Source organism: Natrix helvetica (assembly GCF_964273705.1).
Source record: "Natrix helvetica genome assembly, chromosome: 1".
Classification (NCBI taxonomy): domain Eukaryota; kingdom Metazoa; phylum Chordata; class Lepidosauria; order Squamata; family Natricidae; genus Natrix; species Natrix helvetica.
The window spans coordinates 34,969,686-34,995,834 of record NC_138548.1 but is presented as its reverse complement, the minus strand read 5'-3'; the positions used below and the strand labels follow the sequence as shown (position 1 = coordinate 34,995,834).

Genomic DNA, 26,149 nt, shown 5'->3' with positions numbered 1-26,149 from the left:
CAAATGGTGTCAGCCTCCAGCATCCCTCATCATTGGATCCATGCTGGCTGGGGCTACCAAAAGTTGTAGTTCAGCAACTTCTGGAGGGATACAGGTTTCTCATCTCCTGCCATCAGGCAAAGCAGCAGCTGCTCAAGCTAATTGTTGGCAAACTCCTAATTCAGTGCTTACAAAAAAGCATTTGTTTTGCTTGTTCCTTTAGCAATGAATAAATTATGTTACCATAACAATCTTTCTCAGAGTAAAACTGGACAAAGTATTATTGAAAAAAGAGTTGTTATTTTACAAGTACTAATATAGTAATTCAGTGCCAAGATAAATGCTCCTCACACAGTTAGTTCACTGGACTACCACATTTTTTTCTTATACATATTGCTTGTACATATTGCTAACCTTTTAACCAGCACCTTGAGTTTAATTTAATAAGGTGATAAATCTGTACCTGACCCAAGTATGCCAGTCTAAGTGTGAAGTGTTCATTGATTGAAAGCTTCTTTGTGTAAAAAAAAAAGGCCAGCATTTCTCTCTACTATGCTAAGTTGCCTATCTGGAAAGGATCATTTGCATGGAATGCCATTTCCTCATGGGAATTCCAATTTGCAAACTGAAGCAGTATAATTAAGACACAGTTTGTCATTTGAGATCCTGGTCTTGGAAACAAAGGGAAAAAATTGGTTTCCACTTCATTCTTCAAGTGAATGAAATAAAAGCACCATCCCACTTTGAGTTCGTATAGTTAAGCATTGGCAAAAAGAGGTAGTTTGGCTAATATAAAAATCAACATGAAAATTGGGTGTCTTTCATTTAAACAGGAAAAACTATTTTCCATAAAGCTACTTTGTTCAACAAAATATGAAAAGTGTCATTAATGCTTCTGCTTCTAATAACAAATAAATGTAGTGGTACAAAAATGTCACAGGAACCAGAGCTAATTTATAGTTCAGGGAGGATGAGAATCAAGAAAAATCTGTCTTACACAATTTAAGTGGGTAAACTACTAGTCTGTTTTATATTCCTCAGGGTGCTAGTTATACCAGCTGATCAACTGATAAAAATAGTGATAGATGAGCCTCTTGCACTATTGAGCTATAAATACATCCGTAATGACATCATTACAAAATATAAAATTACTTTGCATCAAAGAGAAAAAAAATAGTTCAAACTACTTGCTTAAAAAACAAAAACAAAGACATTATCTTGGAGAGAAATCTGACACTTCTGCCAAGAGGACAGAAATTGCCCTGAGATATCATCTTGTTTTTAAAAATTAAAAAAATAAAACCTGGGATGGGGCATCAAAAGCTTGTGAAATGGTTTTCAGTCAGAAAAAAAAGAGTGTCAGATGTTAATTTGTTGAGGTTTCCTTCCTTCTGTCGTCAGCCTAGCCTTTGCTTGCCCCATCTTTAATAGTAGCAGTGAGTGTAAAGGAAGACCTAGCTTAATTTTTTTGGAACACCCAAAAACTCACCTTGCAAAGAAGCTTTGAACAACAGCAACACCCATGAGGTCTCCGCTCTAATACAGCAACTTTTTGTAAGGAATTAAAAACAAGAAATATAACTGCTGTCTTATACGGACATAGAGATTACAGGCAAGCAATGGTCTGATCCTAGGATAATATTAACAAACAAACAAAGAATACATTTGAACCTGTTTCCAGAGAAAGCTGTCTGCCCCTTTTGATATGATTCACCACTCCTGAAGCATGAAAATATGGATGTTATAGCAGAAACAGACTTCTGCTTTGAAGATCCTATTAATGTAAACTGTGCAACTCAAAAATGTTTAATTAAAAAACAGTTCAAGTCTCAAATATGTTCACACAAAGTCTAGCATTCTGTAACAATTCTTCTTCTTTGTACATATTTTTACATTATATATATATATATATATATATATATATATATATATATATATATATATATATATATATATATATATATATATATATATATATATATATATATACACATACATACATACATACATACATACATACATACATACATACATACATACATATATATATATATTATTGAATCCAGCACATGGTAAGTCCAAAGAAAGTTTGGGTAGCCATTTGGCTCTTCTTTCATCTCTGGAACTGATGCTTCAGTTAATCTTTTTCTTATGTCATGATCCAAATCAGAAACATTTCAAGTATTCTAAAGTCAAGCTCCAGTGCCTGCCTGTTGATCAAGGGAAACTGAGAGGAATCCACAGCAAACAGAACCCTTGCTTCGGAGGCAGGAAGAGTTGTTTTTACTACTAGTGGCTTCTCCCACAATTTCCATTTGGAGACAGAAAGGTTTAATACCCATCGTCATCTTCCATATCACAGCCATAATCTAAAAACAAAGGAAGAAAAATTATTAGATTCAGTAACATCATCACAAGATAGTCTACCTCAAGCTAGACAGTTCACTCAGGACAGAGAAATAGTCCCTACCAGCATAATAAAACAAATAAGCAGGGAAGTATAAAACCTACCAATAAATAAAATAGAAATGTAGTCAACTAAAGCACTTTAAAAGAACCAAAGCTCAAAAGTGGATCACCTAAGTCGCCAAGTGAATAAATTAGTATAACTTGTAAAGTATCAAATATCTTAAAGGGTTCTAACAACAGGTTTTATTAGGAATATTTATGCTAACTGATTCCTAAGTATATTGGTCATTTACTTCACAGATTTTTCTATTATACCCAGCTATGTAATCTTACAAAAACTAATCCTACCTACCTCCTTTAGAAGCTATTATGAAACCTCTTTTTCATTTTCATCCCATCTGATTGGGTGCTGTATTTTAGTTTTATTGTGTTCAAAAATATTTCTTCCTTATGGTAACCTTTTTTTTCTTAATGCTTAAGTCAGTGTTTACTTCTAGTGATGGCCTGAATTACTTCCGGCAGTTTTCTTGGCCAGATTTTCAGAAGCAGCTTGCCACTGCCTTCTTACCAGGGCTCAGAGAGAGTGACTGGCCAAGATCATCCAGTTAAGATTTGTGCCTTAAGCAAACCTCACAGTCCCCCAGTTTCTTATCCAGTGCCTTCAACCATTACATTAAATTGACCTTCTATATAAAATTACTTCCCAAAATTACAGCGGTTACAATGCCTCTGCCATTATCTGATCAAAATTTGGGTACTTGGTACCCACCCTTACAACCACAGTAGCTGCGTCATAAGGAGCAGCATGGGGAGAAAAAATATGAGATCAGCTGGGAGTTACAGAGCTGGCAAAGTGCAAGGTGATAGGGTCTCTGAACTGGGGTGACTGGCCATGCTGTGGGACTTGAAACCAAACTTATTTCTTGCAGCAAATATAGACATGCAAATATAGGGCACAGTGTTTTGGTAATGCAATTATAATTACACATGCCACAGGAAAAAAAAGTTCCCTACAGTTTATGTACTTTCTTTCCACTCAAATCAAGCCAATGTGGTATGATTATTCTATAGTTCCTGCACAAAAGTTGAAATCAGCATCCATTGCTAAATTAAAGGTATTGAGAAACTTACACAGTAAATAATCAACACTCCACCCAGTCATCTCCCCATGACACTGTCAGATCTCACAATTAGTATATTCCACATCAAAGCACTGGCTATATGTACATACAGTATTTATGTTGTAATGAGAGCTTTAATACACAAGCATATTGTAGAGGTACACCCTTAGTTCTCCTTATTGAATATTATTTACTGGCTTTGGGGAGAACTTTTATGATTGTTATTTATGCTTGAAAACCAGAGGCTATAATCCATTTATGAAAAAGCATTAAATGTTAATTGATAATCTATATGCTTGTTCACTTAATTAACTTTTAAAAGTCATTTGGAGTACAGAGTTAAGAATAGAAACCAAAGGTTCATATTCTACATTTCAATACATCTGTCAAGCAAGTTCTATACAGCAAAACCTGCCTCCCTTCCATTGTCATCCCAGTTGTTAAATATGATAAATATACTGTATTTTTCAGAGTATAAGATGCACCTTTCTCCCTCAAAAAAGAGGCTGAAAAACTGGGTGCGTCTTATACACTGAATTCAGCATTTTTTTGTCTCCTGAAACCCCGCCCCTTCACCAAAATGGCCGTGCCTAGCTTTTAGGAGGCTTTCAGAGTGCTCCTGGCGCTGGGGAGGGCAGAAATGAGCAAAATACAGCACGTTTTTTTGCTCAATTTTGCCCCCCCCCCCAGCCCCCAGGAGCACTCTATAAGCTTGCTAATGCCCTTTTATTTTTGACAAAAAAACAGGCCCGTTTTCATGAAAAATGGGCCCTTTTTGGAACGTTTGCAGAGTGGAAAAACTTTTTTTTTTAATTTGCCTCTTCAAAACTTTGGTGCGTCTTATACTGCAGTGCATCTTATACTCCGAAAAATACGGTAACTAAAATAAATAAATTTGACCTGAACTGTCCCACAGGATCTTTCTATTAAATTTGCTGGCGAGAGACCGAGAAGAAGCAGCCACACAGATATTTTCATGTGCGACATATTATAGATTATTTGGGCAGTGGGGATCCTCTCTATTTGGGTTTTTTTGGGTGTGTGTGTGTTAAGGAACATAAAACAGCCTACCATTTCCTCCCATTAGTTTAAGGGCGCTCACACAATGATCCTCCTCCTCTTCAATTTCTTCCTCTTCCACATCCTCCTCATGATTATAAGATACTGGCCCAGTTTCCACCAGCACAGTTCCTGATTTTTCAACCTTTTCAGTTTCTGCCTGAGTACTTGGAAAGACTGCCTGTAAAGGAAGAAAAGTTATTTTTAAAAATCTTCACCCTTTCCCTTAACAATCCAACTAAGAACTTGTTTTGCTCACTTTAATTGTCATTCTACCAAAGCTTCAACCTAAGAAAGTGATATCCCCGTCTTCTCCAGGCTTGTGCCAAAGAAATGTAGAGGATAATACACTCCATTCTACTCAGTCAGAATAGCTCCAGCCATATGGCTGGAAGATGATGGAAATTGTAATTCAACTCATTTGGAGAGACATCAAATGCAGCAAGGCTATTATAGGTTTCTCGAGGAATATTACTGTTGTTTGTTTTTCTGAAATTTCAAAACATGGTTACAATAGTATGAAGATAACTAAACATGCAAGAAAGTGAGCCTCTGTAAAATTTAGCTTTAGCCAAAGCAATCTGATGCTAGAAATCTCCTTTATATAAGCAGAACATTAAAAATGGTATGCAAAACTTCTAATGAATTAAATAGTATTCAGCTGTAATTAGAGAGAGAATCAATAACTCATTATGCAATTTTGCATCAAACTGTTTAATTAGAAGGGCCTCTTTTCAATGGAACAATGCATGCTTTGAATGCAAAACATCTCAAGTGCAATCCCTGATATCAAAAGATCTTAGAAAATAGGACTACAAAAGAACTTTGCCTGGAATTTTGGAAAGCCATGTTTCAACTAGAATGGCAATTGAAACCAACTGGCAAACCACTTGATGAAACAGAGCATCAACTAATGTAAAATCAACTAATGAAACAGAGCATCAACTAATATCTGAAGTGGTGTAGGGTTTCCTGCCTAGGAAGGGAGTTGGACTAGACCTCCAAGGTCCCTTCCAACTCTGTTATTCTATTCTATTCTATTCTAAAAGAAATTGCAGAATGTGTTAGCCTTCAATTCCACCCAACAGTCACATATGATGAATATTGTAGTTCAGCATCTGTCTTGATATCTCTAGGGTAAACCATACTGTACAAATAGTCTTTTTATGTTCAAAGCAACTCAGTCTATATTAAATTATTATACAACGCTAGCAATTTGGAAACCAACAGAACATTGCTGAGGTACATCACATTGTTCAAAATAATCTCTATTACCAACAGGGAATCTCTCTATATGCTGGCTAATGAGCAAAACTTAAAACTTTCCCACAAAAAAAAAAAACCTGTTAGATGCAGAAATGAAAAGAAAATTTTACAAGCAGGTTCTGATATCAACTGTGAGTTTCCTCCACAAGAATCAAAACCATGTATGGTTTCTGGAGCTCCACAGACTGCAGCTCCACATTGATAGCAGGGAAAAATATATATTCAACAAGACACAGATATTACTTATGGTTTGAAATAAATAGCTATTGTTTATTGTTCTGTACAACAGTAGTACTTAAAAGTAGTCTATAATTTAACAAAAGGTTGTATGCATAAAAAAGATTACTTTTGTCTTCCATCCTCACACTGAGGAATGAGCCATTTTGAGGAAGGGGAGAGATACCAGTTCAAAATAGTGACATGCAATCACTATTAGATTACTAGTAGTTCCATGTTTCAACCACAGAATTTAAATCAAAACGTGACAAAGGCTATTTCTGTAACTTTTGTGTACATTTAATACAGAGGTGGGTTTTGAAATTTTTTAGAACCCCTTCTGTAGGAATGGCCTGCTTTGTGGGAGTGGCTTGCCGACCATGTGACCAGGTGGGAGTGGTTTGCCAGCCATGTGACCCAGTGGGAGTGGTTTGGCAGTCATGTGACTGGGTAGGCGTGGCCAACTTGTAAAATATGGCGAAACTCATTTAACAACGCTCTTGCTTAGCAACCAAAATGTTGGCTCAGAAACTCTGGCATTTGAAGCACGCAAGTCTTAAAGCTGGCAAGCAGACCCTTGCACCCCATACCCTTTAGAACTTTCCCCCCCAGGAGTGTTCAAACATGATAGCCTTAAGACTTGTGGATGTCAACTCCCAGAATTCCTCCCCCAGTCATGTTGGCTCAGGAACTCTGGCATTGAAGTGTGCAAGTCTTAAAGCTGTCAATTTACAAGACCCTTGCACCCCTAACCATTTAGGAAAAAAACTTGACAGCTTTAAGACTTTAAGTTTAGATAGGATTCTTAGAGGCAGGTGGGGCGATTGGTGAACCAGCCAATCAGTGAGCGGCGGGCGGGGCAAGCATGGTGCAGACGGGTGGGGGGAAGGAGCTGGAACGGGTTCTAAACGGCACGGTAGATTTATGGAACCTCTTCTATAGAAAAGGTTAGAACTGGCAGAAACTCACCCCTGATTTAATATAAGTTACCATAAGAAATTATCTTTAAATTATAAAGGTATGTCACCTAGTCAGCCTAGAGATAATTAATTGACTTTCTTTACAGAAAAGATAATATCATGAGAATGAGTCTCAGACTGCTGTTGCTGACTGGGATTCACCCAAGACAAGGTCTTTTCCAAGAAAAATCCACATTGTCAGACTTCTTCTTGGACCATTTGCTCTGCTATTGCTTCCATTACATCCAAAATTGTGTAATTCCAAAAATTATTTAGGAACAACTGCTTTTTCTGGCCTATCTAATACTGTATAGTTAGATTAATTTAGATTTTACTCTGTTGTGATATGTTGCATTATGCTATATTTTTGGTTTAATGTCATTAGCCCCAAAACATAGTTTATAAATAGATACCATATTTTTCGGAGTATAAGACTCACCGGAGTGTAAGATGCATCAAGATTTTGAAAAGGTAAATTAAAAAAAAAATTGTGCACTCTACAGGCCTCCCAAACCCTTTGTGTGTCTCCTTTTTTGCAAAAAACAGGGCATGCATAGGCTTTAGAGGGCTTGTAGAGAGCTCCTGGGGTTTGGGGGGCAGAAATGAGCAAATGTTTTTGCTCATTTTTGCCCTCCCCAGCCCCCAGGAGCACTTTGCAGGCCTCCCAAAGCCTCTGCATTTCCATTTTTGTGAAGGAGCGGGGTTTCGGGAGGCCAAAAATGCTGCATTCAGTGTATAAGATGCACCCAGATTGTCTCCCTCTTTTGGGGGGGGGGGGAAAGGTACGTCTTATACTCTGAAAAATATGGTATAGAAAGGGGGAAAAGATAGTGTATAACAAAATCCAGAGTAATCATATCACTAGCCATTTATTTATTTATTAGCAGATTTTTTAAATTATTTTTTCTCTTCTGCAACACCTTTCAGTCATTATATCAACATTATTATGTCATCATACCTGTACATGTATATAATATTTTGCTTCTATATTTACACACCTTTATACACAGTTCTCTATATATTTATATATATATTGTTTTTGGCTTAATTAATTTTATTCTTGTTTTGCAGCCATCTGTACCAATTGTTCCAAATTTCATAATATTCCAACTCTTCTTTATCTTTTAATTTCAGTGTTAATTTGTCCATCTCTGCACAATCCAGAGCTTTTTGTATCACTAATTCGTCCGGGTATTATTTTGTTTCCAGAATTGGGCAAATGCTATTCTAGCTGTGGTTAGCAGATGTATTAATATGTACTTAATTTTCTTTGTATATTTCCCTTTGATTATTCCCAGCAGAAAGATATCACTAGCCATTTAAAACTGAACTTGAACTCTGTCCTCCTGCTCTAGAATATGCTTAGCATAAAGCTGAAGCTGATTTTGAAAGGAGAAGTGTGATGACAAATATCTCCAGATTCCCAAAATTAAATAAAGTTCAGATCAATACCATACCTCTTCTGTGGCCAGCTTTTTGGCTAGCTGGGTTGAAATCAAGGGTCTTAGCCTGCACACAAACAAACAAAAAAAGTGAAAGATGTTAGGTTCTTAATACAAGGCAGAAAGAAACTTAATCCTTTTATTTTGAAAATGCCACACATATAGGTGAATATACAGACCCAACATGCTATATTCTTTTGATATCAGCAATTTTTATGCAGAGCACAAACAAAAGATTTGGAAATAGTAATAAAAAAGAAATCGAAGACAAAATATAAGAAAAAAGGAGGAAACACAGTTTTAATACAGTAATTTCTGTATTGTTCTATCATTGGTCTCATTGAATCCATACATTGCCTTTTGCTCTTTAAACTTCTTACCTCTCTTTTTTAACAATTCCATCAACTCTACCCAATGCCTGTTTTTTTTTTAAATTTCTTCTTACTTTTAATCAATTCACTTTTCTTTCATTTATTTGTGTTGGAATTCACTCCCCATTTATTCTTTTCTAAGGTCAAATCTTCTCAACCTATTTTATCTTCACTAGTCAATGACTTCTGCTTCCAAACCATATTCAACCAGCATCCATTCATTCTTGACTCTATCTCTTCTTGTTTTACCGCACACTTTATAAGTACCCCATCTCCATTGCACTTAACTCTTATTTTTCCATTGATGTAACAAATTTTCACTAGTATTTAACAAAGTAGCAGAAGCACACTCTTTACTCAGCCGTTTTTTTCTTTTTTTGATGAACTTGCTACATACTGCCTATTATCCACTACTCTCCTTCTAGCATTTATTTTTATGTTTTAGAACAAGTATTGATTTCTCAGCTTGGAAAATTGTTCCCTCCAGTTCAACTATCAAACATAATCAGTCTGGGGTTTAATACATCACTTTCGGATCCATACTTCTCATCGTACAATCTAAAAATTACTGCAAATTATTCAGATTCTTAACCAATCTAGTATGGATTTGTATGTGAGAGTATACTGCTACATTAACATCCCAGACCAAATCTTTTTAAATTGAAGATTACATTTTATTTTATTTTATTTACAAATATACTGAACTACTGTGGATAGCACATATTCTTCCTGATTCCTAGCTCAATAAATATACTTATTTTCAGGAATGCCTCAGCTCAATTGTATATCATTTACAGCATTCAACAAAGTCCAATCCCATTTTCATGCAAAACATTCTATAATTCAAGCCTATTACATTATCAACATTTGCTTATAAGTTATGAAATATGTAATAAACATTCTGATCTTCCATGACCTGTTGTAAATTTCCTGCCTGGCACAAATTTTATGTTTTCTTCTTTGTATACCAGAATACTCTAAAATGACTCCTGGTAAGTGACATCATTAAAATAAACATATTCATTGTCATTCAGACAAATATATAAAATTTAATATTAATTAAACTATGAACCAACTCCAGCATCCATAGTTCATGTGACATATAAAAGCATTCTACTGTCTTAACAGCATTCCTGTACATCAGCAGAAAGGGGACCATTCACATATCCAGGGGGAGGTTATTTCAAACAAAAGAAGCAAAGATACTGTAGTCTTACTTCAAACATGTATGTGTGTGTGCATGAGCATGTATAAGTGGTCTGGAAAGGCCAGCCCTTTTTGAAGGAAATGAATGAAGGGAGACCTAAGATAATATCTGAAAGGGTGTCATTCAAGAGAGGACATGGACTTATTCTCTACTGCCCAAGAAAGCAAGAGCACAAATGAGTGAGTTAAAACTATAAAGTTCAGGTTAATGTCAACAGGAACTTAACAAATATGCAAGTTGTCAACCAGTGAAATAGGCTACTAATTAAAATTACAAATTCTCCTATATTGGAGATCTTCAAACAGAGATTGGATGGTCTTCTGCCAGAGATGCTTTAATGAATCCTACACTGAGCAGGGGGAGGAACTAAATAATTTATAAAGTCTTTTCCACCTTCTTATTTTATGATTCTATGGGGCAGTCTTTGGCTTCTGTAAGGAAGGGAAGCCATAAAGAATGAAATACTTTGAAACCAGTACTATGGATTGCATTTATTAAAAATGCTTCATATTTTTCTTCAAATTCAACTCTGGTTCTTCCATTACCTCCACCTACTGCAACGTAAGATGCAAGTATTAATTATCTATTAATTCATGCCTTCATATGCACTCACTGCAAAACGTACAAGGCTCCAATTCATATTTTCCAAGGTATTTATTATTAAATTTATAACGTTCATTCCCTGCATGTACTCACCAACCTCATTCACAAGATCAGAGCTATTAGCTCTATTACATCTTTCATAATTTCATAGTCCCATTCCAGTGTATCTATTTTCCCTTATTTTTCTCTTTCTTAATCCATGCTCTTTTTGTTCCTTTTACATTTCAAGTTGCAATCTTCCATATGCCATACCTGGCAGCAGGTGGGTCCATAGATATTGACCTCCACCACCTCTCATGCATTTGATTTAATCCAGCCTTTCACAGACCCATGAGATGGGTGGTCATAGAAAACAAATCAAAACAAATGTCAGGGTTCCAAGTAACACCAACAACGAAAGAAAACTCTGAGGTTTGAAGTTCTTTACCGTCTTTTACTTTGGGGCTTCTGGCCTGCCCCATTTTCTACTGTGGGAAAATGTGGCAGGCCAGAAGCCCCAGAAGTAAGACATGGCTTCCAGGCCTGACAACAAAACAATGTTGTCCAAAAAATCACAACTGAAAATGTGATAGCATGGCTAACTATGGGTGCAGATCAGCATGCCCATATTACATCTTCTCCATGAGCTGCACTGATTTCTGGTATACTTCCAGATGAAATTCTTGCTGCTGGTTGATACTTACAAAGCACTTTATGGGATGGGACTGAGTTATCTACAGGACCATTTCTCCCCAATTGTTTCTATCTTTCCCATCAGATCCAGTAGGAGGAACATGTTATGGGTCTGTCAATTTAAGAAAGTCATCTTGCTGGACCCAGAAAACAGGCTCTCCGAGTGCTATATCCTCCAATAATATATTGGGTCTAGTCCTTCTGTCTCCAGGCTGTGTGTGTGTGTGTGTGTGTGTGTGTGTGTGTGTGTGTGTGTCCTTTTTTTACTTCATGTGTTTGTTCAGCCATTGTTAGCTGCTCAGTGTCACTATGAGATGGACATTCACACATACAGTGTATGCATGTATGTATGTATGTATGTATGTATGTATGTAAATACTTACATAAGTACGTACATACATACATACATACATACATACATACATACATACAAACAGTGTTGTCTGATTAGCCCAAGGACAATATTGACCAAATCAGGCCTCCTGAAGACTGAATAGCTTCCTGGTGCTTTCATGTAGAAAAGTTATGTTACAACAAATTTAAAAGGAAGTCCAAAAAGTAGGTCTTTGGGCAGATCTATCATTCTCTCACTACCACCAATTAGAACTGCCCTCTCACAATGGAGGAGAACCAATGTGAAACCATGCCCCCCCCCCTTCAATCACTCAGAGGCAGTCCAGAAGGATACCATGGTCAGTAATCCTGAAAGCCACTGAGAGTTCAAAGAGGACCAGGATTGCAATCTGTATTCCACGACTCATCCACAAGCACAACCAATGCAGCTTCTATATTGAACTTTGGCATGAAGCCCAATAGCAAAGGATGTAAAACTCAAATGTAAAACTATTGGTTTTAACTACTAGCTTTACGTGCAGAACCTGTACAAAATGAAAAACAAGGAACAGAAAACAAAAGGATACTTTGACAAGAATTATTTATGAACAAAGGTCACATAACTGCAGCTCAGTAACAACTACCTCATAGTAAAATCTTGGCATGTCACCCAGAAAAATTCTAGTTTTAATGACAAAAGAACTACATTATTCATTTATAACATGAATAACAACTGTTTTTCAATAAAAATAGACTCAGAATGGCATTACAATAAATAAAAATAATAACACTCCAGCAAATAGAAATATAAACCAAAGGGGAAAAACACCAATAGTCCAATTCAAATACAGAATGTGACTAACAAAAATTCTCCTTTTATATAATGCCATACTACTGAGAATTAATAATTTGTACATTCGATTAAGTGTAACAGGCTCACAAAAAACGTAGATGGCACAAAAATATATATTGCTCTTCAAGGCGCTACATTTTGCACAGGATTGAAATGGAAAAGTGTTCACTTGATACCAAAAAGACATTAGAGTCATTTTTCGATTATACTGAGGTGTTTTAGTTTATGTTTTAATAGGGTTTAATATTTTCATTACAGTTCTTTATACCTGCATAATTTTTGTTACTGTTAGCCTCTCTGAGTACTGCATTTAGTAGACAAGGAAGGATGTAAATAAAAAAGAACCTCTTTTTCTGGGGAGACAATTCCATGTACAAAATGCCAAGATTAGTTAAACCATCTACTGTAACTTTAGAATATGGGGAGGAGAAACTGCAAGAAGCACCCCTGATAATCAAACTAACGTGAACCTATATACAACTTAGAAGTATTTAAAGTGTACGTTTTAAAAATCTACAGCATGAATATGACAAATATGTATGCCACATAAATACCCTTGGGAGTTGATCCAAACCAGGGCTAATGATAACACCAATAGTTTACATTTTCAGTCCTTCCTCACCATGTTTTATATGTGAACAGCATACATGAATTTGTCAAGTTAAGTTTGGTCCTCTAGGCATCCAGCCAAGTGGCAGATGTCAGCCAAACATTTCCACAGTGCAAACATTGGCTAACTGCAACCTCAATGTGTGAAGTGGCCTTTATTATAGAGCTATACCTGTCTTCATCTTTCAAATCAATGTTTCATGTAAAATGCACAAAATCTGAAAGCAAAATTACATTTGTGTTTTGAAAATGGAAAAAAGTAAAATAGTTAGAAAAGGAAGTTCTCAACAGTCTGGCTACATGCTGCTTCCTTAAGGATTGCAACTTTCTTTGCTTCCTCCCACTTTGAAAAACAGAAGAGAAAGTCAGGCGAGTCACTAAATTAGCAACTCTATTGTCTTTCCTTTAAAAAACATTCCAATTCTTATGGAAAGTCTGGATTATTTTTGTTTCCTTCAAACAGGAAAGACTGCCTAGTTTCTGTTAAACTTCCAAGGCACGTCTAGATAACTTTTGAAAGTAATGTTCGTCCTCTTCCATCCCAATTCTTCCTCACCTTTGGGTTTCCTTCTAAGTCATTCTTCAATATTTTAAAGGGGTTGTGGGTAAGAAGTCACTACCTTATGGGGAATAAAGTCATAGCCCCATTATATGTGAGTGATAAAATTTGCTAGGCTTGCAAAGAGGTTTGCATGAAAGCTGAATTAAAATTATTTATTGAGGAATTGATAGCCTAAGGGATTGTTTTTGCGTTTGCTATAAATATAAGGAATTATTTACCAGACTAATCTTATTGCATATTTTGACAAAGTCACAAAATTAGTAGACCACAGGAATACTGTCGATATAATTTACTTGGACTTCAGTAAGGCATTTGATAAAGTAGACCATAACCTACTACTAGATAAAGTAGAAAAATGTGGGTTGGACAGCATCACCCCCAGATGGATTCATAACTGCCTGACCAACCGCACTCAATGTGTAGTCCTCAATGGAACTGCATCTACATGGAGGGAAGTAAGCAGTGGAGTACCCCAAGGCTCTGTTTTAGGCCAGTACTCTTCAACATCTTCATCAATGATTTGGATGAGGGGATAGATGGGGAACTCATCAAATTTGCTAGATGACACCAAACTGGCAGGAATGGCCAACACTCCAGAAGATAGGCTCAAGATACAGAAGGATCTTGACAGACTTGAACATTGGATGCTATCTAACAAAATGAAATTCAATGGTGAAAAAAGTAAGGTTCTACATTTAGGCAAGAAAAACAAGATGCACAGGTACAATATATGTGGTATCTTGCTCAATAATAGTAACTATGAGAGGGATCTTGGAGTCCTAGTGGACAACCATTTAAATATGAGCCAGCAGTGTGCAGCAGCTGCCAAAAAAGCCAACACAGTTCTAGGCTGAATAAACAGAGGGATAGAATGAAGATCACGTGAAGGGTTAATACCACCTTATAATGCCTTGGTAAAGCCACACTTGGAATACTGCATTCAGTTTTGGTCGCCATGATGTAAAAAAGATGTGGAGACTCTAGAAAGAGTACAGAGAAGAGCAACAAAGATGATTAGGGGACTGGAGACTAAAGCATATGAAGAACGGTTGCAGGAACTGGGTATGTTTAGCTTAAGAGAAAGAAGGACTAGGGGAGACATGATAGCAGTTTTCCAATATCTCAGGGGTTGCCACAAAGAAGAGGGAGTCAAACTATTCTCCAAAGCACCTGAGGATAGAACAAGAAGCAATGGGTGGGAACTAATCAATGAGAGAAGCAACTTAGAACTAAGAAGAAATTTCTTGACAGTTAGAAGTGATCTTATAGGTAAGACTGACTTGTCCATTAGTGTTCTTTAAAATAATTTCATAATACAGGTTGTATTTCTATGTAAATCTAACTGGGAATAAATCCCATGGATTACGCTGTCTACTTTCCGAAGTATTTGTAAAGTTTTGGAAATGCCAATAAGAAAGCAGAACAGAGAAGGCAAAATGTTAAAGTTCCAGGAATTCCGATGTGAAAAGAAAAATAGGACCGAAATAGAACTGAAAGTAATGATCACTGTCATCAATTGCATTTTGGTCAATTGTAGAAATGTACTTTTAAAAATAGCATGAAGCTCACGGTCAGGGACTGAACCAACTCTCCCAAAAGCCTCTGATGGATTCCACTATATCAAATGTGACTCAGAATCTAATCCAAACAGGTTCATATTCCCTTTCAAATGGCCAGCCAAAACTGTTCATCAGGACCACTAAATTGCTACCTATGGCAGAGAATATTGAACAGGATTGGTGCTTGCAGAGTTTGAAACAACCAAGTTCATAGGGCTTTAAGGACCCCATAAATTGCTACTAATCGGAATTCTGGCCAGAACCCTCTGCTAAATGTCTTTCAAAATGGAAGATACTATATAACTTGATTCTGTAATATAAATACAGGATAATGTATTAATACTGGCTTCATGTTAATCTCTCTCCAGTGCCTTCTCTCTCTCAAAAAATACTCCTTGCCTGTTACCTGCCATTACATAGCTTGGTGTTTTAAGTTCAGAGCGTTCTAATTAACACCTGATTTAAAGTGCATTTCAGAATATTTTTCAGGACTAGTGCATCTTCTTTCACCCTTTGCTATCTGGTTATCACGGAGCCATTTACCTAGGTATAAGATGTATAGCTCTTTAGAGAGCAAACTTACAATCTATTTGTAAAATGCAATCCCAGCATAGATAGCTGACAAGTTATCAGTAGCAGGTGCACATCATTACACATCAGTAAAAACATGTTGAAGGATTTTTATTTCAAAAGTAACAGTCATGCTTATACTGATTCATGTTATTATCAGAATATGTTGGTCCTGACATGGCAGAAGAAACTGCATCCCCTGAGAATATCCTGAAGTTACGATTCTTCTTCCAATTAGGAATAAGGTGTTGAAGATGCCCACAGGACAACTAAATAAATGAAAAAGGAGTAAGAGAAGCTGGAGAAATATGAAGGCCTAAAGGAGGAGCTAGAGGGGTTGTGGAAAGTAAAGGGCAGGGAAGCAGTTCCAGTGGTGGCAGGAGTGCTCGAGGCTGGGACTCCTAAGCTGGGAGAATGACTTCCATGAACAACATCAAGAGTTCTCTGTCCTGATGAGTGTAGTGCAAGGAAGAGCTAAGATGCTGCGCAGAATCCTCAAGCTCCCAGGCCTTGGGTATAGGACCTAAGATTGAGGAAGATAATAAACCATTCATAAGGTCAAGAAAGGATTTTAAAAATATTTTATTTAGAATGCAGTATTGCAGGCTAAGGTCTTCCCACTGTCAAGAGTTCGAGCCTGATTGGCCCAAGGTTGACTTAGCCTTCCATCTTTCTGAGGTCAGTAAAATGAGGAACCAGATTGTTGGGGGCAATAGGCTGACATTTGTAAACTGCTCAGAGAGTGCTGTAAAGCACTATGGAGTTGTGTACAAGCCTAAGTGCTATTGCTATTACTATTTTTTTTAAAAAAACCAAAGTATCTAGAATGCAGAACTCTGAAAAATAGATTAATAAATAAATACAATGATACTCACAGAATAAGGAGTGATTGGTAACTTCTTGTTTATTTGCCCGTATACTTTTAAGTGAGTGTCCGTATGAATCAACTAGAAAGGTTATAAAGAACTTCTGTGCCAGTGTATTGTTGACTTTCAGAATTAACCGAATATATTTATTTTGAATGTTTACACCTACACCTACCTTACCCTTTACAATCTCTCATGATGGACAGCAAACCAATAAAATCATAAATTACATTACTGAAGTATAAGACAGAAGAAACTTCCCTGCTATCTAGTTTCTCCATACAATGTGCAGTCCAAATGCTGGAATTTGTGCCCATAACAAAATTCTTTCCCCCCACCCCCGACTATTTCCCTCCCTAGCCAAGCAAGCAATTAAGAAACTCCAACCCTTTGCCTTTCTCAGTCATCCTCTTTTCTCTTGCAAAGCAGTAAGAGCCAAAGCAGGTTTTCTGAAGATTTCTGAGATTTGAAATATTAGAGTATCTGTGTATGTCAGAAAGTTTGGATGGCAAGCTAACACACGGGAGTAGCCAAAAAAAAGGGTGTGTGTGTGTGACCACTGCATGGAACATACAGATATGGAAAATTTTAGTCACACTTTTCTGTCATTTAAAAGTCACTTAGAGTTTTACAGCCCATGTATGGTAACATTAACAGCTTTACCAATTTATGCCTTCAGAAAAACATAATATAGAATTGTGTTTCTTTTTTATCCACAGTTCTCTCTCTCTCTCTCTCTCTCTCTCTCTCTCTCTCTCTCTCTCTCTCTCTCTCTCTCTCTCTCTCTCTCTCTCTCTCTCTCTCTCTATATATATATATATATATATATATATATATATATATATATATATATATATATATATATATATATATATATATATATATATATATATATATATATATATATATTCTCATCTTTTCTTGTACATGAGATACAAGACAGTTTTCCTGGTGGCATGTTCCTTTTTAATACTGTAAATGCCTTGACCTCTCTATAAGAGAGCAGCTTCTGTCACACCAGACATATGAAATAGTAAATTACTGGCTGCCATGGCTACAAACATTGGCACCTTCTGCTGTTTCATTTCACCAGTGAATGCTCAGATACTATAATATGCCATGATTGAAAAGAAAATGCAGTTGTTTTTTAGATTGGGGTGAGACACTTAATGATTCAAAACTCAGAGCCTTTTTATCCAATGTTATAATAGGCATGTATTCCCACAGTTGACACAAACCCCATATACAGCCACTTTGTTAATCAGAATTCTGCTGGAGGAAGGGATGTGCCTATTGAAGTCATTGACAAAAGAATGTCTCATTGAGGGGAAAGGGCCAGGTTTTTAAATTAGAAATAATTGTGGGCTTCAACTGGTGCATCAATCAGCTGTTTGATGGCTAGTTGAGAGCTAGTTGGCGGGCAGCAATGTTGCTGATGGTGTTGGTGAAAACTGGAGGAATTGGAGGAGCTGCAGGCAGTATGTTGTGCAAGTCTACAATACATAATTAAATTATACAATTTGAGCCAAAACTGGGCAAAAGTCATTAGTTTTGGCTCTAAGAGGGGAATATGTAAAATCAGGAAGGCTGAGGCCATGCAATAATTTTGAGCCACAGTAAACATGATCTAGCAGTAACAGTGAAAGGTCTTATGATGATTTCCCAGTTTCTGCATTTTCCAGAAGTCATTCTAGATCTTTGAGACATTAGTTTTTCTTATGGTATTTGGATATACAGGTATTCCTTGATTTACAAGCACAATTAAGCCCGGAATCTCAGTTGTTGAATGAAGTGGTTGTTAAGCAACGTGTCACATGATAGTTCACATAACTGCTTCACTCAATGACCATAATCCTAGCACTCCCAGTTGCAGTCATAAAGAGCTCCCTCTTGTCTCTAGAGGTTGACTGAAAAGAGCTGCTTCTAAAGGATGTCCACTTTTCCCCTTGCCCAATCTGAGCTCCATTTCTGTATCCTGTGGGAGAACGTCATTACTTCTCTATTCACAGAAGGGATCTCTTCAATGGGGTTACAGAAACAGAGCTCAAACATCAGGATCTGAGCTCTATTTCTCCACCCTCTCCCATGCATACAAGGGAATTCTTATTATATTTGTATGCTATGTCACAATATGTGTAGAAATAGGCAGAAATTGTATAATGACATCACAATATATGTTTTGTCAATCTGGCATTAACATAGTTAGGAGCAGGCATGTATTGTTTTCATAATACCACCCTGACAACAGCAGAAACAACCAATACCGATTCTTCTTAGATAGATGGTAATCTTTCTCCTCAGACGTGACCTACCTATTATAGATTGTATTTTCTTCTTTTGGGGTTGGATTGGGCAGGAAAAAGACGACCCTGCTCTCTGAGTGCCTTGCCTCACTCTCAGCGCCAGTGAGTAAAGAAACAAGATGAGCTCAGTGCCCTAATCAGATTTTGCACTTCTCCATGGAGTATCATAAAGAGTCATTTGACATAATATATTTGTCTTATTCCCCAAGGCCAGAAAAGGCCATTCAAGTCAATTCAGAATGCAGGCAGAATATCCCTATTATGTTCTATTGCACATTTTCTTCTGCTATCTCAGCTTTTATCTACTTAGCAAGGTATACTAAAAAATTAAGTGTTATTGCATCCTATCAAGCCAGCCTCCCTCAGCAACCAAGAAAGAAACCACTTAACTCCATTTTGCAGAATTAAGAGTACTTTACTGGTTATGAAAAGATAGCAGCTAAGCAAAGCAAGATCTGAGGCAAAAGCGTGTGAAATCATACATATCAATATGTGACCAACCCCCTCCCCCTGGTAACCCTCTTCCCACTGTCCAATCTGCAAATCCCTTAGGTGTCATGTGAGTTCCATCTTCAAGGAGCATCATCAGGTTGGTATGCAGGACGGTTGGCCTTGACCAACACCAAGCACTAGTCTCCAGCATGCGCAGTAGATGGTGAGACCAAAACTCCCTTTTTACAATCTCTCCTGTATTTAAACTTCCTCTCCCAAATACCACCCCCCCTCCCCGTTTCAATGGCAGCCAAAGCAAATAGCGAAACAGAGGCTGACACATCCTGTTCTTTAATATTACTCCCTTGCTTAAGATATCTTGCAGTGGTCACTATTGTATGTGTATCCAACTACAATTAACATTTCAAGTTATATATTACCTACAAATATTCAGGAATCATTCCTAACTACTAAATGAACCTCTGCTGTTTAATGAACTTAAAGCACTGGTTTTTAATTAAAGTTAATATCACTGAACCCCACAAAGTTTACTAAAGCATATGTATTCAGGACTGAAGCTAAAAATCATTAGTACTGTTACAGTATTTTTTAAAATGCAAAATCAGTGCAACTTACCAATTTCCTTCCCAAAATAAAACAGATGACAAAAGTTACTGATGAAATTTAGGGGGGAAAACCTATTTGCATCAATAAATTAAAACATTTCAACTCCATACATCATTTAGTTTAAATTAATCACCAGCATCAAAACGGTGTGAAATACAGCTTTTTATAAGAAACGTACAAATCAATCAGAAAAGCACTTTTTTAACAAAATAAAACTTTGAAACCAAACTAATTTTTCACTGCTAAACATTTACGTACCATCAATTTATTGCTAAATTTAAGCTTATTAGTCTATAATATAAACTGATTAGATTTTTAAAAACTTACACACACAAACTGGATGAACCAGCCTGAAAGTGCTGTAATGTAAATGCACTTATCAACCAAGCTATTATACTCTGAAAGCTGACAAACCTGACATTCTCCTAACAAAATATAATCGTATCAATTTTGTCATCTTGTCTACTCACAGTTGAATCCATTTAGCTCATGTTTTGACTTCAATTGAGTTGTACAAGATAACATCTAAGATGTCTTCTAGCTTAACAAGTTAAAAAGGCAAGTCAATATAACATATTCTTACAAGGCTGAAGAGCGCATAAATTGAATTGCCAAAATGAACAAAAGCTGAGAAGGAAAAAAAAAAAGAAACAAGTAAACAGCTGTTTTCATTTTATAACTAAAAATTAGATCACATAGACACCATAGGAGCTATCAGGCAGGACAAGGAAGTTAAACTACAACCCTTCATAATACTATGATTAAGAAGTGGAAAGCTGGAGAGGGCGGGAGGAAAAAGAATCATGTTCAACATGTTTATCCCTTTTGAGAAAGTGTGATATACATAATGCATGTTAAATGTGTTTCTAAAAATCGGCAATATATATTAAAGTTCCAAGTTCTTTCTTTCTTTCTTTCTTTCTTTCTTTCTTTCTTTCTTTCTTTCTTTCTTTCTTTCTTTCTTTCTTTCTTTCTTTCTTTCTTTCTTTCTTTCTTTCTTTCTTTCTTTCTTTCTTTCTTTCTTTCTTTCTTTCTTTCTTTCTTTCTTTCTTTCTTTCTTTCTTTCTTTCTTTCTTTCTTTCTTTCTTTCTTTCTTTCTTTCTTTCTTTCTTTCTTTCTCTTTCTTTTCTTTCTTTTAGCAACCCATCTCACAAAACAAGTGACTCAGGGTGGCAAATAATAATATTCTTTCTTCTGTTGATGGTGTTTTTCAACTTCATTATTAGAAATGGTAGAAGGCATTCCTGATGATGGTGACATTGTTTATATATAGTTAAGTCACTTGGAAGCCATTCTGACTACCCTTTCTTCCATCTGAAAATAAGTCGGAAAAAATTCCTCATTATTTCTTCCTTGGAATCAAATATGGGAAGCCAGGGAACAGTCAGACTATTAGAAAGTTGACTGTATAATGAAGAAAACCATATGCACATATATTTCTGGCCATCTCATAAAAACATGTGTTAGAATTCACATTCTACCAATTTCTCCTTTCCTCTGAAATTGAATTTGAATGAATAGAAAAAAAAAACATGTAGGAACATTTTTAAGAACCCAAAACAAAAACTAGTTCTCTCTTGTTCAATTTATATTTAAAATGGGAAATTCATCTTAGATTTGCTGGGAATTATATTGGAGGTAGACAACCTTTTAAAATCTATTTTTGAAAGGAATATTTTTCCTTTTAGGCCACAGGCCAAATTGATGGAATTGGAAATCACTTCACCAAGTCACATCTTTTGGATATAGTTGAAACTACCAGAAGGTTGGCAATTCTCAATTTTCCTTCTTTCTTAAGAATCCTTGACCTAGCATAGGAGATGCCCATAATTCCATTAAGGTCCAAATCTATGCAGCTATATTACTGTCTTTGAGGCTGTTCTCCCTGTCTGAGTTCAGCTGAAAAAATTAAGCTGCCAGGTGATACATGGAAGAGGCCATTAAAAAGGTAAGCAAAAGGCAAAAGTACAGCTTCAATTCTCTTCATCTTCCCAGCATGACACTTCAACGAAGTGTAGTTGTGGTGCTGTCATAGGTATCTTGAGATTGAACAGGAATGATACCCACTCCAGTACCAAAGTGAAATTTGCTAATGATTGAAACAAAATTGAGATATTTTCTCACCTACCTATTGTTATTTCTATCTTCATAACAATGAACATTCATAGTGTATTAAATCTCAAACTGTTTTTGAAGGGAACAAAGACTACCCCACAAAGTCCTCTCCAGAGACAGATGTTAATGACGTTCTAAAAACATAGCATTCTCATCTCTGAGGGGTAGTTAAACATAAAACACAGGAGCATAGCTAATATCCCTATGAGGAAAGAGAAGATGGCCTGAAACACAAGAAATGAAAGAATTTGGCATTAACTCTTAACTCTTCCTCTAATAGGGAAGAAAATGATAAGTGATCACCTGTCTACCCTAGACAAGTTCAAATCACCAAGACCGGATGGATTACACCCCAGGATTCTGAAGGAACTGGCAGACGAGATCTCAGAACCACTGAACTATATCTTTCAGAGATCCTGGAGCACCAGGGAACTACCAGAGGACTGAAAAAGAGCTGATGTGGTTCCCATCTTCAAAAAAGGGGAAAAACAGATCCAGGAAACTATAGACCTATCAGCCTGACCTCAATACCGGGAAAGATTCTGGAAAAGATAATCAAGCAACGAATTAGCGAACATCTAGAAGCAAACAAAGTAATAGCCAAAAGCCAACATGGGTTTGTCAAAAACAGATCATGCCAGACTAATCTTATTGCATTCTTTGATAATGTGACAAAATTAATGGACCAGAGGAATGCCGTCAATATAGTTTACTTGGACTTCAGTAAGGCATTTGATAAGGTAGACCATAACCTACTACTAGATAAATTAGAAGAATGTGGGTTAGACAGCATCAGACACCACCAGATGTATTCGTAACTGGCTGACCAACAGCACTTAATGTGTAGTCCTCAATGGAACTGCATCTACATGGAGGGAAGTATGCAGTGGAGTATCCCAAGGCTCTGTTTTATGCCCAGTACTCTGCAACATCTTCATCAATGATTTGGATGAGGGAATAAATGGGAAACTCATCAAATTTGCAGATGACACCAAGCTGGCAGGAATAGCCAACACTCCAGAAGATAGGCTTAAGATAGAGAAGGATCTTGACAAACTTGAACATTGGGCACTATCTAATAAAATGAAATTCAATGGTGAAAAGAGTAAAGTTCTACATTTAGGCAACAAAAACGAAATGTACAGGTACAGTATAGGTGGTACCTTGCTCAACAGTAGTAACTGTGAAAGGGATCTTGGAGTCCTAGTGGACAACCATTTAAATATGAGCCAGCAATGTGCAGCAGCTGCCAAAAAAGCCAACACAGTTCTAGGCTACATAAACAGAGGGATAGAATGAAGATCACGTGAAGGGTTAATACCACTTTATAATGCCTTGGTAAGGCCACACTTAGAATACTGCATTCAGTTTTGGTCACCATGATGTAGAAAAGATGTGGAGACTCTAGAAAGAGGGCAAAGAAGAGCAACAAAGATGATTAGGGGACTGGAGACTAAAACATATGAAGAACGGTTGCAGAAACCGAGTATGTCTAGTTTAATAGAAAGAAGGACCAGGGGAGACATGATAGCAGTGTTCCAATATCTCAGGGGTTGCCACAAAGAAGAGAGAGTCAAACTATTCTCCAAGGCACCTGAGCGTAGAACAAGAAGCAATGGGTAGAAATTAATCAAGGAGAGAAGCAACTTAGAACTGAGGATAAATTTCCTGACAGTTAGAACAATTAATCAGTAGAACAGCTTGCCTCCAGAAGTTGTGAATGCCCCAACACTGGAAGTCTTTAAGAAGATGTTGGATAGCAATTTGTCTGAAACAGTATAGGGCAGTGATGGCGAACCTTTTTTGGCTTGCGTGCCACAAGTGGGGGGAGCGCAGGGGGGTTGAGTGCGGGCGTGCCGCACCCATAATGCAACGCGTGACCACCCCAGTGCGCATGCGCGCAAAACGCACGACCACCCCCCATTTTTACATGGTTTTTTTGCCCTCCACAGGCTCCAGGGGCTTTATAGGAGCCTGGGGAGGGTGAAAAGAGCCTCCCCCGACCCCCCGGAGGCCCTCCGGTGGCTTCAGGGACTGTCCAGAGGCTTCCCTGAAGCCTTCGGAGCGCTTAAAACCACCCTCCGAGCAAACCGGAAGTGACTTCCGGGTTGCTCGGAGGGTCGTTTTAAGCGCTCCGAAGGCATCAGGGAAGCCTCGGACGGTCCCTGAAGCCTTCGGAGCACTTAAAACCACCCTCCGAGCAAAGCGGAAGTAGCGTTCCGAAGGCTTCAGGGACGGTCCCTGAAGCTTCGGGGGGGGGAGATGCTCTTTTCGCCATCCCCAGGCTCCTATAAAGCACCTGGAGCCTGGGGAAGGCGAAAAATAGCTTTTAAAAAGGTGAACTCAGCTGGCCAGTGCGCGCATGCGCGCTGGCCAGCTGACAGGGCAGCGCCTCGCGTGCCCTGACAAATGGCTCCGCGTGCCACTTGTGGCACGCGTGCCATAGGTTCGCCATCACGGGTATAGGGTTTCCTGCCTAGGCAGGGGGTTGGACTAGAAAACCTCCAAGGTCCCTTCCAACTCTGCTATTGTATTGTATTGTATTCTATAACTCTATACACTGTTTAATATTTTAGAATCAAATAACAAGCTAAATGCCCTGAATTATATTAAGAGTTGCAATAGTTGATTCTTGAATGCACAATAATCAAAATTAACATGTTTAACCTTAGTACTTCCTCTGATCAAGGTTAATATTTGTTTTTCAAATAAGTATGTGTTTGATAAGATTCATAAAAAGAAGATAATGAGGGGAAAGATGAAACGGAAAAGGCATGTAATAATAATCTGTCTGCAGGAACATTCCACAGAGAGTGTAATTATCCAAAGGCGATTCAAAATTCATAGTTAGAGTTTTATCTTTAAAAGTATATGACAAAATGATGATATAATCCTTCTGGCTAGCAGGTATCAATTTGAGTGAGGCTTCCCTTGCTGGTATTCACATGCTTAGTGTAGGCATACAAATAGAGATCAAAATAATAATAATTAAAAAAAACCTATTTCCTCCTGTGTGTGCTATGCAACACATTAAACAATTATATCCACCTAGTCACCTGGAAGTCAGCAAAAACTTAAATTTGTTTTGTGATTATCCTGTGTTCACACTTAATTATAAGGCATAAATAATTCCTTCTTGCATGTAAATTGCATCTGATTAAGGCAATTCTCTTGTTTAAAAGTCAAAGAGAGTCCACTAAATTTCCTGGCCTCTAATCAGACAAAGTATCATTGTGAAAAACCAACTTCATAATAATATTGTTACTGTATGATGTTGTGAAAGGATGCAAATAACGCTTTCAAAATATATTGTTAAAATGCCAAACTGTGCCAAATATTTTTCAAATAAAAACTATGAAATATAATAATACTGTGACATCAGTAAAATCATAATATATTTAATAAGCATCCAGAAGAAGTATCTACTCAGGATAAATCACAATATCATCCAGGCCCTAAAAGACATTTTGTCGTTCATTCTTGTTTAGTCACATGGAATGACACCACATTCACAGGCCCAGGAACAAAACCCTACCCCCTTTTACAAAGGTCTTGAACTTCTTTTTTGGTAGGTAGGCCTCTCCTAATAATTAATAATAATAGCCTTTATTGTCATTGTACATCATGTATACAACGAAATTGGTTAAAAACTATGCATCCTATTTCATTTGGGCTCACCAGAGGTAGCATTCTTTTTACTTTGTCTTAGTCCACACACAGATTATGAAGCAACACTTAAATTGCAGCTCTATATTTCTTTCTTTTAAAATTCTGTATTTTCCTTAGACGGCTTCTACTGCCCCTCTAATTTTACTTTACCTTTAAAATGGGTAAGTCATTTTAGATTAATTAAGAATATGGTAATGGAGGAAATATAATTATTATTTACTAAATGTATATGCCAGCTAACTCCCAGCGATTCTGGGCAGTTTACAAATGATTTAAAACATTAAAACAAGTCATTAAAAATGACAAGACAGTAAGAAAGATGGCAGGAAAACAAAACAAGTCAAGTG

The 26,149-nt window shown here is 37.0% G+C and overlaps 1 protein-coding gene across 3 annotated transcripts in view; it reads right to left on the bottom strand.

Annotated features, from left to right (window-relative positions):
* Nucleotides 1–2,016: 2,016 nt before the first annotated feature.
* BRF1 (BRF1 general transcription factor IIIB subunit) overlaps nt 2,017–26,149 on the bottom strand; it is a 247,175-nt gene continuing 223,042 nt past the window's right edge. For all 3 annotated transcript variants that reach the window (XM_081934659.1, XM_081934660.1, XM_081934661.1), the window contains 3 exons: nt 8,467–8,518; nt 4,581–4,749; nt 2,017–2,348 (listed from right to left, as the gene is read on the bottom strand). In XM_081934659.1, coding sequence (XP_081790785.1) covers nt 2,311–2,348; nt 4,581–4,749; nt 8,467–8,518 — 259 coding nt within the window. In that variant the 3' untranslated portion in view covers nt 2,017–2,310. The remainder of the gene's footprint in view (nt 2,349–4,580; nt 4,750–8,466; nt 8,519–26,149) is intronic.